Source organism: Diadema setosum, chromosome 13 (assembly GCF_964275005.1).
Source record: "Diadema setosum chromosome 13, eeDiaSeto1, whole genome shotgun sequence".
Lineage (NCBI taxonomy): Eukaryota > Metazoa > Echinodermata > Echinoidea > Diadematoida > Diadematidae > Diadema > Diadema setosum.
This window is the reverse complement of record NC_092697.1, coordinates 9739380-9753743: the sequence shown is the minus strand read 5'-3', so window position 1 is coordinate 9753743 and position 14364 is coordinate 9739380. Positions and strand designations below refer to the sequence as shown.

The window sequence follows — 14364 nt, the reverse complement described above, 5'->3', positions numbered from 1 at the left end:
AATATTCTTGAATTTTTTATAGCACACTATGACGTTTTGTTTTACTGCACGTTGTTGAAAATTAAATAATTTGCCGATTGGTGAACACATTTAAGGTTTTACTCGCTATCGTGCATGGACAGGTTGACTGTCCTATGGGAATGTAAGGGACTTGTAACCTCCTGAAAAGGCCTCTCAAAGTAAACTTTGGTCCATGGTTCTTGTTTTGTTTTCTCAACGACAAAAATGTGCTCCGTGGTTAATAAAAGAAAGTGTTTCGAGAAATCAATATAACGAAATGAAAATAAGATACACGCTCTCATATCATACAATCAAAAATGATAAGAGCCTGTAATGATGTCGACAATGATTATTGAAGCATAGGGTCACGTGATAGCGAGCCTTTAATTTCTCCTCCAGGGAAGAGTTATCCCATGAAACTTACGAACAACGGTAGAACTCAGGTTTTAAGTTTATGACCTTAGTAGTTTTTAAAGCACACCTGTTAGATAATGAATCATAGGAAGCGCGGCACTTTTCAAGAACATATAAGCCTGTATAACATTCTTGTACTTTTTCTACGTTTGCACTGGTGAATCCACCTTGACAAACGTAAATACTTTGATTTACAAAAATTCTGGGAATCGACTCTTAGAGAGGTAGGCTAGTAGGGCCTACTGCATAATTGTTTAGCATTACAAAGAATGTAGAATTGCCACTAGTCTTCTGCGGGAAAGAAGAGATATCGCTTACACCGTCTACCTTGGCACTGAATTATTTCGAGGAAATCAGGCGATTTATTGTTGTTTCGTCACAAATTCTATAATCGATAATAGAGTCGTTTAGATATGTTCCGTTTTCTTTTTCTTTTCTTTTTTCTTTTTGCATGGAGTTTGGCCGCAAGGTCCTCTTGTTGGATATCGAAGATTGGTAAATATTGTTTTGCTCCTTCGAAATTGTGATTTAGACATGGCAATTCATCTTGAACATTGTATGGTGGTCGCTGAACACTGCGCCACCGCTAATGTCAAACCTTGTATAGATAAGGAGTTCAACAGAAAATCAGGGGTGCCACAGGCACACAAACGTTTTTTAGACGTTCAAATACAAATGATTAATTTCGACAATAATATGATCGTAGCATACGTTTTGTGTGTTTTTTTCTCTTTGTATTATAATATTGCAGGAAAACGTTGATTTCCGTCACACGACTTGGCTTTCTTCTTCTTCTTCTTTTTTTTTGAGAATCATTCAGAAAAACAAACAAACGTGATGACAGGTTATGTTTTTGTTAATTGTACATTCGATGAAATGTGTAGGACTTCAGATCATACCGACTACATTTGTTTGGTGTGCGTTAGAACTTTTGAAGAAAATATTCGCAGTTTTAAAATGATATAAATGTTACTGGATGCATAGCACATCTTTATTTATATCTAGTACACAGTAGTTTCAAGCACATTATAATATGACATTCTTGCACTTTCTCTTTGCTCTTGAAAATCTATTTTGACGAACTAGAAAAAAAATCGCAAATCATGAAAAGAGAATTAAAGAGTGATGTTATTCCTTTTTTAAGTATTGTGATGAACTTTGAACTGCATAATTCAAAAAAAAAGAAAAGAAAAAAAGAATTAACAAAGATGGCAAAGAATGTCACTTTTAGAATCATTGTTATCATGAGAATCGTTTGTACCGTGTTTACAAGATTTATTGTTCATTCACTTATCTCAAGGAAGAAATAAGAACACTTGTCTCTTTGTTTGGTAGTACATGTAGTTTGTGAGTTGCAATACCGTCTTTGACATTCTGAGACTAGCTAAATTTTCGTAAGAAGCGAATCTGCCTTCCGTTAAAACAAAAAAGATAGATTTTGTCTGCTCTTGGGAAGGTATAGTTTTTTTTAATTCATATTGTAGACATGGCTCTGCCCATCTGTCCACAATAAAAGGTGATGTTCTGTGTATACATGAAGTGTTTGTTCGCAAAAACCGCGATAAGTCCATATTTGCCAAATGGAGATAATCTTATTTGCGATTAAAGGTCAAGAAAAATAAAGAAAATAAGAATTTTTTTGCTTCTTTTGACCATAACTTTAAAAATGTACCTTTATATGTAGTGACCAATATAGCATTTAAAAGGTATTACATGTATTTTGTACTTTATGACAGAGACGGTACTTCAAAATCTTCAAAAATGGACTTATAGGTTTTTGCAAACAAACTCTTCACATCTATCGCTTTAAAAACATTCTCTTCAGTTTCGTTAACGTTGAGCAACAACGTCAGCGTTTGGGTGATGCACTGCAATAAACTTTGTTCTGAGTGGAATTGCACTTTAAACGATGAGATCGTTGTTGTTTATATTGGATGTTGAACTGATGTAGCAGCTATACATAGTCACTTTACCTACAGATCACTGAAATGCACAAAGTCAGTTAGAAAACTGCAAACGAGCTGGTGCATGGCTTGAGGTTAAAAATTAATCGACATCTGAACTTCAGAGAAATATCAATAACTAATAGTATACAGAGCAGAGGGAGAGAAGTATCTTTGCATATCTTAGTGCACGTTAGTGTGTGATAGATTGCAGATGACTGTGATATTATGTATACGTGTGTGTATGTGTGTGTGTGTGTGTTTGTGTATCAGTGAAAACTGTATAATCAGTGACATCATGTTTGCATTTGATTATTTCAGCTAAATCAAACTATCATTAAAAGGAAATTAACCATGTACTACAACTTGGAGTCCACAAAGAGGGTTTTTCTACTGTTATACACTCAGCAAAAAAAAATTAAATAAATAGAAATAGAAAGAAAACACTTTTTCGAGTTTATATTTCTCATAATTTTTTTGGCTAAATATCAATGTATTATGTTATATACCACATGAAAGGTAATTTGATTGACTATCAGCTTCGTAAGTCGATAAAAAGAGAAACTTTACGCATGAGTGAATACTTTTCTTTTTCTCTTCCAAGCCACAAAAGTACCAAAAAAAAAGTTGTCACTCATGCGTGAATACTCTTCCATGTAACAATAAGAAAAAAAATTAACACAATTAAAGAACATGAATTCAGTGGCAAAAATATACCTATGATCTTTATAATACCTTTGAAGTTCTAAAGATCAATAAAGGCTTAAAAAATGGAGGAAAATGAAGAAGTTTCTGTCAAATCCAATTCAAATGAAACGAGAGAAGAAGCAATATTAACAAAAATGATAGGATTTTGAATTGATTTCTCAAATTTGGAAAATTGTAAATTATATTTGGCTCTTGAATTTGTCTCATGAATTCTTAAATTACTAAATTTAATGAATGGAATAAATTTAATGAATGGAATAAAAAATATTTTGTTCATTTCATCATCTTTGTGCCCTTACTCCCTGTGTCATTTGAAGTTTGAGTTGACAGAAAATTCTTATTTTCTCCCTTAAGTTTCCGACTTCAATTTTGTTTGAGCTTATATAAAGATAAAGACAACGAAAAATTTTCGCTATTTCATTCATGTCTCTCATTGTGTTAAGCTGGTCTTTTGTTATCATTGCTATCTTAAAGGGCATTTGCAGATGAATATGTCAATTTTTGCAATTTTTACTTTTGTGCCTTGGAGGACGAAAAAAAAAAAATGTGTTCACTCATGCGTAAAGTTTCCCTCAATATTGACCTACTAGGTTGATAGCCAATTAAATTACCTTTAATATTGTATATAAGAGTTATGCATTGATTTTCATCAAAATTTTCTATGAAAATTATGAACTCGAAAAAGTGTTTCTTTCTTTCTTTCTTTTTTTGCTGAGTGTATTATTTGATTATAATAAATGATAATATATAACGCTATACACAAGTATGTATACAAGTATCATACTGGTTTTATAACAAAAAGCCCATGGGGAAAATGTCATTCAAAATTTCTGTACCAATCTCACTATGATATACATACATACATCGTTCTTCAAGTATTCTCTTAATTGTCCCTTATTACTTACACAGGTTCACATAATGTGGTTTGTGTGAAAATGTCCGAATTCCACATTATTATGAATTATGTGAACTTCGGACATTTTCCCATAAATCACATCGTGTTAAACTGTGTTTGTTCCATAAGGGATAACAGCCCATGTCCTAGATCAACATGCAGTTATACAAATACCTCCTACACCTCACGTATCACAGGTCCTTGGAACAAGTTCATAACTTTTGTCTCCATTCCTTTCAGAATTCTTCGACACAACAAAAATATTTTACAGTCAAACAAAATACATAATATGCAATTTACATGATCCAATGATATAAAAACTGTACCAAAACAATAGGTTTGCATAACAATAACATTAAAAAAAAGTCACCATGCGTGAGCTCCCACAATGTGTACCCATTACATGTATTAGATTGTATAGTATCTTGTCTGTACACAATACATGGTCGATGATTAGTACTGATACAAATCACGTGACCAATGTAGTGAGGATCGAAGTCGTTGTAATTGAAGGAGCGACATCACGTCCAGGCAATATTCTTAAAGAACTTGACCGGCTTCCAACGATGAAATTATGTGCATGTTTTTATGTAGACCATGCACATGGTATAACATATTGCTTTGGATATATCAGCAATATAACACTAGACAGTCCCTTGGGAATTACATTTTCCTCTCGAGACAATATCCTTTGAGAAAACATAACTCTCGCGGGGATGCCAAGAGTTACATTTCACCATCTAAAAGGCAATATCTGTATAATAATTTATTATATCGGTTAGTCGAATTGAGGAGTATCCCCCCCCCCCCCCCCCCCGTTTTCACATGCATATGGACAATATCATGGTCTCCCCTGGGAAAGCATTTTCGTACCAACCGATAAATCAATTGATAGAATGGAAGTTTCATTCCAATCGATGAAATTAACATTTTAGACTACGCAAAAAGATGAATGCCCATTGCTATCGATTCAAGTCTGGTAATTTGTGGCATGTTAGCACCGAAATGTTTCATAAAGCACAGCATGTTTTTGTACGCATTGCGGTAAATACATAAAATGCAGCCATACTGCCTGAGCAGTTTATGCAGTGAATTGAATGGAGATGCTTCTAAATTACTTTCATGATGTAAAAAAAAATAGATAAAATTGAGGTTTGCGTTACTATGAAAATACTTTCACTAAGTCATGTGATACAAAATTATGACATTTTGTTTCGAGATGTACGTCATCCACTATGAAATGCCGACCATCACGAATGTTCAAATAAATCGGGTACTGTATGAATGAAAACGGCAATGAGTAACATATAATTCAGGTTTACTAGTACGTGGAATTGATTAAGCACATAAGATTAGTTTATTTGTGGAATATGATAAATTGCGGGCCTTATCGTGAGAGTATGCGCCATTACTTTAGTGTAGATTTGTGTATATATTTAACATTGATTCCCCGTTATAATGTGCGAAATTTTATAATGCAGACCGAGCATTGTGTGAACAGTGAATGCTTCGTACACACAAATTCAACCAGTAGTCACAAATCATCGAATAACATTGTTTGATGTGTTAGGTCAAGTAGACCTATCAGCTCTTTATATACGCACACGCGTGGTTCAGGACTTGCAGACTCTTATGTCAATATGACAACGAAATACACGATGAAGTGAGAAACGTGTTTCCAGAGTATAGGTCCTATAAATATTATCTGGACTTATCAATCCAGAAGAACATTGTGTTATCGGGGTTTTTTTTTTAAAGTTTTAGGTATCAAAAGACTTTACTTTATGATAAGATAATAACTTTTTAATACATTTATACACTGTATTAGTTGAGCCTGATAGTGCATTTACCATCCTTACTGTGCTGGCAATTGGTGCTGAGTACTTTAATGTCGAATTATGGTGGGTGCGTGGAGCATGTCGGGTATACATTCCCACACCTGAACAGAGAGTAGCGTTGGATAGTAGACGAAGTGTCGTGCACAAATAGGACACGGTCACTGACAGGGCTCGAACCTGGAATTCTCTCGTTGACAGCGGAGTGCGCCTCCACTTAACCCTTACGCTGTTCATGATACTATGTTAGGTCTGTATTTGATACACTTTGGTGTTTCCCAGAACAGAGACAGCACTGTTAGCTGAAACACAAATCATAGCAGCAGAACAGCAACAACGACGACGGCGACGACGTAGGGCTACTTTGATTCCCTTTCTCTACAGCGAAGACCTGAATCGTATAATGTCATTTGTTGCTGTGTATAATCTAATCATCGAAGGAACGTGCGTTTGAGGTTTTTCATCGTCAGGTATCTACTCGTCCAAACGCCCTCTAATGTTGCGTTTTTCTCTTTATCAGACGCGCCGGAATCTTGTGCTTGAATTTCCCACCTTTGCGAAAAATCGGTTGTCGCACATGGACCATTATGTCGAGCTCATTGTCCCCCTCTGACTCGGCATTGGCGGTGTCGAACGTCCCGTCTGCTTTGGCTTTTCTGTAGACACTCAGGTACGGAGAGCTGAAATTAGCAGTGATGTTAAAGGCACTTCTCGGCCATTCCGGCACACGAAAAGTGACGTTGCGTTCTGCAGCCCATCTCGCATACATTCTCCTCTCCGTCAGGAATTTATGGCCGCCCTTCACCTTAGTTTCCCGCCTCTTGGTGTAGGCACATTCCAGAAGTTTTGTTTCGTAGTAATGATAGTATACTCCGGATTTAGGCTGCCGTCTGTGATAGAATTAAGCAAGGTGGATAAGACAGTATTTCTTGTGGGGTTCGACAAAATAAAAGTCACTATTAATTTTTCTCTAATATTTCGACCCTGACAGAACTGATAGAACGTTGAGGACGACAGTCAAAACTTAATATTCCTAGTACACGTATGATCTACCAAGACGGGTCTGAAGATTTTTTGTTTTTCTACGAAGATCGAAGTATGAAAATAGATGGATCTTGGGTACAAAAGAAAAAAAATAGAGCACTATAACTCAACACCTATAGATGCACAGAGGCTTATCTAAATATTTATGCTTCATAGCCTTCTTTTTTATGTCGGATATTTCCCAAGAGTTAGAATAATCACTTCTCGATTTTTAGGTTTCATGCAAAACAATATAAAGAAAACAAAGAGAATCCGTTACATTCCCAGTTTTCAATTTTCTGGCGTAATAATAGAGTACTTGACTTACCTCTGTCAGAAAAGCAGGGGAATAATCATTATTTTAACACATGTCCGTAACAAGTCGAAGAAATATCTGCCTTTTCATAGAATATCAAATTTTATGGAATTCTCTTCATATATTCTGTGAGACATTGTTCCGCAATGATGTCACGAAATATATACATTATATATACATATTATTTTTCAAATGTCACTGATGTGTTCTATATAAATACTAACACTGCTGCACTTACTCAATCTACATCGAGTATGTATAATCATATATTAATTATAATTTCATCAATACTAAAATGGATCTTTCCCCTTCAAGGACGAGTTTACAAGCAATGTTCTCAGCTCCTCGTGTATTGAATTGTATTGTATGTGTATGGAGTTTAGTTATGACCATGTTGATAATCATCATTAATTTTGTCTGCACGCGCAATACTTACTTGCAGTAATCAGCATCTGAAAGACCGTAGCAGACGACGCTCTCACACACATCCAATGCGAAGAGAAAAGAATGGAAGCCCGTACTGAACCATGTTTCTATTTCAGACCTATATAAACAAGACATGTAAATACGAGTACCATTAACAGAAGGGGAAAAATTGCAATGAAACACCACATCTTGAATAAGTTGTCTTTAATAATGAATAAAGCAAAATCATCAGAGTGAATGGTTAAGACATCATGTAGTAAAGTTATGAATTTTTTAATCATTTGCGTGGTTGTTTGCACCACACTGTCTAATCATAATTATATGAAGTACATTATGTAACATGTACTAGATAAAGTATGGTTTTGATCTTTGTCTCACAATAGTGGCCAATAGACCTAGCTGAGTAAAGAAAACCTTTACCTATCTGTCTTTCAAACGAATTCAAACAAGATTCGATTTATATTCTGCACATAAATCAGTACAGAGTTATAACCTTCGCAACAATATCACTTCTAATGGGGAGGGGCTTTATTTCCTTGTTTTTGGTAATTTCTCATGGAACAATTCTTAAGCGCTACAGATACTGATATGAAAGTCATTTTAATACGTGACTGTCGTGAGCAACTGCTCACTGCTTGTCGCAGGGAAAGGAGAAAGAAAAAATCGCACGAAGGAATTTAAATGTAGCATGTAGTTACTACATGCTAGTATGTGGGTGTACGTGTGTGTTTGTTTGTATGTGTGTATGTTTAAATGTTGCATATGGGTATCTTATGCGTGTACTTATAATATGCTCGGATAATAGTAAATGATATGCGTATATAACATTGTATGCCTTTGTGTGTATCATGCATGTGTGCGCGTGAGTGTGTTTGAGCGTGTACAGTGGGTATGCGTGTTTGTGAATTGTGTGCATATATTACTGTTTGTGACTGTTTGCATGTGTGTATCAGAACGAACACTGTCATGTACACATGCATTATAGATGAGTGTGTCCAAGCACAAATTTGCTATAATGAAATACTCGTGGACTGGCTCTGTTTGTTTGTATTATTACCTCAACATGAAGTGAATGGACTTTATTACGGTAACTATTACTCACCATGCCATGTTCACTATGTGATTGCGTTATTGAAAGTGATTTTAAGCTCTGCAGTAAGGTAACATGTGTTATTTGAAGTTGATATGTGGAGATGAATTTGAAATATCTTTTAAAGATAAGATTTTATAGCTTTGTTTATATATTCAACATACAATGTACTGGATTTTTTTTTTTTTTTGCTATTTTCATATACCTCCACCGTAAAGTAAACTTATTATTTTTCACAGTTTTATCAAATAATTATGAAATTATGTGTATATGATTATTATGTATTGTTTTCATCCAATAATGGTATTTCATATTTTATTATATACAAAGCTGTATGTCACTCCGCAATTCAGCCACTTGGCTGCCATGGCAGTATTGTGAATAAACCAGATTGAAAAAAAAAAATGTATGTGATTTTGAAGAGGTATTGCATCACTTCGTCATCAGATTTTACGTCCTTCATGAATCAAATTTAACTATAGCAGAGGAATTAAATAGGCTAATATTCATCTGATTGAATAATCGTGTTTTTAATGTAGGCCTATAATTATGGTTTCCAAATTTCAGTTAAATCTCTTTTGATCGATGACTTTAAGCAATAAAACTGAATGACCCAAGTTTCAGATCGTGATTATTACTTTGCCTTGAAAAACAAAAAGTTGATGAATTTCCTTTGAATGTTAATTGCGTCGTCCAACAAAATAAAGGTAATAACTCGTTATGTCTTGAAGAAAATTAGAGGGAAGGAATGATATTTGAAAGGAAAGTGGTAGTAAATGATACCTGTTTAAACCGGTCTGCTCCAAGAACAGGTCCTCCATTTGGCTCATCTGCTCGTCATTTTGAAACACATATTGCACATCCGGGTATCTGGCGCGCAGTGAGCGCGCGAGTTTGTAGATTTTGTCCGTAGTCCTGTTGATGTTCTCCCAGAACAACCATGGTACGTAGAGCGTCGAGATGCGAGACGACGGGTTATGTAAGATTTCCTCCTGAACCCTGGGAGAACGATTGAGGCTCCGTCGGAGATTGACGTGGCCGACGACGCGCACCGTGGTGCGCCTCCCAACGTCCTTGGCATAGCCCAACACGGTGGCCGTGTTTTGGCGTATCACGCAGTCTGCGCTATCGATCTCCGCTCCCATCCCGGAATGTAGTAAGTGGCCTGAACTGAAGACTAACGCGCAGCGACCGCAGCGGATGTCGGGCTTCTATTATACAATATGTCAAAGAAAAGAAATGGGACAGTAATTGGCACGGTGAATGAGGGTGTAGTACTGTTTGGCCTTATTCTGCGACTACCAGTGCCTTATGAGGTTCGCTAGAGAGGAAAGAAAGCATGATACCATAATCATGATAATATATAGGTATATATATATATATATATATATATATATATATATATACAGTCATCCCTGACGAAAGGGGAGGACCCCCGAAAATTCGGATTTTTGATTAAAATCAAGATTGGCATTTCACATCCCTGACGAAGGGGGAGGACCCCCGAAAATTCGGATTTTTAATTGAAATCAAGATTGGCATTTAGTGCATTCATTATTATTGATATATATATATATATATATATATATATATATATATATATATATATATATACACATTCGTGTCGACCCTGAAGAAGACGTGTGTAAGCATCGAAAACTCAGTTTGAATAAATAACACTGTTGGACTAAAATGCATTACTACCCTACTTCGTAATCTTTTCTGTACTGATACCAACACGCGGACTACAAACATCATTATATATATATATATATATATATACATGTCAATGTACATACACAAGCATAGCGTTCAAGTATGGTCACTGTATTATAGTTTGGGGTAACTGCAAAATTATTCTGCGCAGTCGGTAAGAAAAACTTCCTGTTTCTAGTAATTGAGTTGTATATAGTAAATATTTGAGCTATCAAATCGGTCGGTCATAATAGCTTTGTTGACAAGCGAAATGTCAGTGTTTTCAAGAGATTGACACATATTTTTTTACCAATTATGATTATGGCACATTAAAAACTGGTACAGCTGCTGCATCGGTTTTCAGAGCTGCATTTAAAGGGAACATCTACTGTATATGGATTCAAGTTCAGTGGCTGAAAGGAGAGTAGAACAATACATTATCGAATTTAAGAGTTTCATTTGCTTTAAAGAGATTGATGATAATTATCTACCAAAATCAAGTCCAGAGAAGACTAAACCAATGCTGATGTCATCGCCTCATAACTCTCAAGTTAGGATAAACATGAAAAATTTGTGTTTTTTTTTTAAAAGAGAAAAAAAAAACCTTATGTAAATTATACACAACTTACTGTATATAACCACACCTACGAAATCTCAGCGATTTCAGTTTTGCAGTAATACGAAGGATGTGCTTATACGAAGAATGTGCTTATTAAACTTGTTCTTGTTTTCAGATTGTGTGTGTGTGTGTGTGTGTGTGTATGTGTGTGTGTGCATGTGTGTACAAGAAATCTGACAATTTCGTGATGACTATACATAACCTCAACACATTATGCATGCATGCATGTGATAGATGATCGGCACTTTAAACAAAACATGTGGAAGTTTAGAGTTCTTCAACATGGTCTTGACGTGCTTCGGTAGTCGTGAAATTAGATGAAATTCACACCGTTTAATATGTTTGTGTGACTGTTGTCTGATGTCACCTTGCCGAAGCGGAGTTTCTCCTTAAAGGACAAGTCCACCTTCATAATCAATACATGTGGATTGAGTGAATGCAACAATATTAGTAGAAGAAATAAAAAAAAGTGAAAGTTTGGGGGAAATCGGACAATACGTTCGAAAGTTACGAATTTCTAAAGTATCTGCGCAGTCACTGCTGGATGAGAAGACTACTACAGTGTATGATGTCATATGCGTACAACGATATAAAGAAAATAAAAAGAGAATTTCACAAAACTTCACTTTTTGAATAAAGTGTACATTTCTTGAACTCGTTACTGGCATATGTTAAGGGTAATATTATTCCCCCTGCCTTCTGAAAGAGAGAAGTCAGGTGTTCTTTTGGTATGTGAGAAAAGTGAAAATATGTTGAATTTTCTTTATTCTTTCTTTATATCGTTTTACACATGTGACATCACAAGCTATAGTAGTCTTCTCGTCCAGCCTTGAGTGAGCAAAACTTCAAAAATTCATAACTTTTAAACGGATTGTCCGATTTTCCTCAAACTCTCACTGATGTGTTCTACTAATATTGCTGCATTCATTCAACCCACATGTCTATGAAGGTGAACTTGTCCTTTAATATTCTCCTTCCATTCGTTATGTGCGCTGCAGCTGTAAGTACACTGTAAGCCTATACAAACATTATTTCTGCGAAGATATCACCACTAGATGGACTCGACAACGACCTATGATCCTTGATTCTGACCTCTCCTCTTGAGAGGACGGGCGATCAAGAAGACCTCAACGGGTTCAAAGTCTTAATTATAGGTATGGCAATGGGCATTCACTGGACTGATGTACCATGGCTAACAGAGTGGGCATTTTCCTTATTCTATTGGCAATTCAATTCAATTCAATTCAATTCAATTCAAAATTATTTCATTTCCATATAAAGTAATACAGAGTAATTTACATAACGCTTACATGAGTACATAGTATCAAAAGGAACTTTGAATCACGTAAGTTTCAAGAAAACATGAATACAATGAACATATAATGATATCAACTCTGGTTTGGATAAATAAACAAGTAAGCAATACAGTCTTAATTTATAACTCTTAATTTATAACTCTACATGGAAAAAACATTATTAAAAGAGAAATTCACAAGAAAAGCATAGCTTGTAAAATTTGTAAATTACTCTAGAAGGTGAGGGCATTTCAAGATCCGTCAAGGACTCCATGTATAAAATTTTGATATCCTGATGTCAAGCGAAATAATCAGAAAATAAAGAAAGACTATGACAAGGACAAGAACAAAAGCAGGGACGGAACAGACAAAAAATAAAACTAAAGATAGGCATGGCAAAGAAAGGGAGGGAAACAAAACAAGACAATGCCTACATTCAGTTATCTGAAAAGGTCACCAAGGCATGAGGAAGAACTTAAAATTCTATACAAATGTGGCTTAAAACACAAGACTCTTGATTATCTAAAAAATACTCATCATTAATCTGTTCATTTATTTTATGAAATTAACAAAACAATTATCTGTTTACTTGTTTACGTGAGGATAACAAAAGAAATTTTCAGTTTTGATTTAAAGGAAGAAAAAGTCAAAGCATCTTTTAGTGTATTATCAAGGCTGTTCCAGAACCTCGGGGCAGTGAAAACGAATGTATTTTGGGCGAGAATTTTACGTAGTAATGGTAAATGATATTCACTGGAACGTCACGGTGAACGTCGAGTAGGGTAATTGTGTACAGCATTATTGCGTCGAAAGATTTGATCAAATATTTGTGGTAAACTTCTATTATCATATTTGAACATAAATTGACCCAACTGAAATAAATATAAATCATCTATCTTTAATAATTCATTATCACAAAACAAATTATCAGTACTTTTTTTTGTAATAATAATTTGCAATTTACCCAGGGTTGGCTTTGATATATTAATATGATTGCAATGACGCTCAAAGCTAGTGACCTATATTCATCATTAATATTTGCTGAGTTCGTTAATCAATTAGGCACTGGGCAGGGAAGGTCACAAAATTATCAATTAATTGAAACCACGCTCACACACAAACACGCATCGATTTCCACGTATAGGATAGGAGACAATCTCACAAAGTTATTATGGTATCAGTGATACCAGTGTCGATTGTAATTTCTTAGGTAAGATGACCATATCTCTGTTGTGAGGGGCTGTAACTGAAAAGTATTGACTTGGTTCAGACGTAATTCGCGGAGCATATACCTTGTTTGAGTCGAGGAGGATATAGTCAGATGAATGTGGTCGGATCGTGGTCCTTTGTTGCTCTTCAGTCGTGGCCACACCCATTGCGTTGTTGGTACCAATCGTTGTCGTGTTGCCCCCTTGTGAACCACCCAACGTTTTCGGAGCGGGCGTGTGTGAGATTGTCCCACTCCGCTCCCCTCTCAACGCGTGAGTCAGCCAAGCAAATCTCCCCTTCTCAGATGATTCAGCATAATATCCATGGTGATGGCTTACCAGGAGAAGAGCAACACAGACTGCCATCAGAGTATAACCGAGCAGAAGAAACGTCAGTCGATAGAGCCGTTTCTGTGGAGCAACCATATTACCAGTTGATGGGTAAAACAAAAGGCGCATCATCATTCCTTGGGAACTGCAGAAAAGCAACATGCTTTTCAGGAAAATCTGCAGTAGTGTTGAGACTATAGAACTCTTCCTTGCATGCGGTCAAAATATTCGACCGCCGTCACGACGTAAAAGCCTCCACTCTTCCCATGCAGCACACAGAACAAATAGCATACAAAATATGACGGATATGAGCAAATATCTCCCTCACAAAACTTCCAAGCTCATGGTAAATATGGCGGAGTTTATCTTTCTGGAGCGCCCTATAGACAGATTCAAAGAATGCAATGTTTGCATCCACGTGAAGAATACCTGGTACAGGAACACATCGCAATAACCTCCCTCGTGCTTTGGATTGTAATGTCGCTCTTGTGACAACTGAAAACTTGTAAAAGGGCGAATGACGTAAGCAAAACACACACACACACACACACACACGAAATTAAATGA

At 35.8% G+C, this 14364-nt stretch overlaps 1 protein-coding gene across 1 annotated transcript; it reads right to left on the bottom strand.

The window, feature by feature from the left end:
- Positions 1–6288: 6288 nt before the first annotated feature.
- On the bottom strand, positions 6289–13932 carry LOC140236721 (alpha-N-acetyl-neuraminyl-2,3-beta-galactosyl-1,3-N-acetyl-galactosaminide alpha-2,6-sialyltransferase-like). Its single transcript, XM_072316645.1, has 4 exons — positions 13552–13932; positions 9434–9861; positions 7571–7678; positions 6289–6685 (listed from the first exon to the last, which is right to left on the bottom strand). Exons 1-4 carry the CDS (start codon positions 13930–13932, stop codon positions 6289–6291), a joined length of 1314 nt encoding a protein of 437 aa, XP_072172746.1.
- Positions 13933–14364: the final 432 nt, after the last annotated feature.

Excerpts from the sequence above, each read along its gene's own strand:
- LOC140236721 (XM_072316645.1), bottom strand. The coding sequence starts at position 13,932 with ATGATGATGCGCCTTTTGTTTTACCCATCAACTGGTAATATGGTTGCT. Across the intron at positions 7,679-9,433 it reads GAGCAGACCGGTTTAAACAG|GTCTGAAATAGAAACATGGT; the intron begins GTATCATTTACT and ends TTGTTTATATAG. Across the intron at positions 6,686-7,570 it reads TCAGATGCTGATTACTGCAA|ACGGCAGCCTAAATCCGGAG; the intron begins GTAAGTATTGCG and ends ATTCTATCACAG.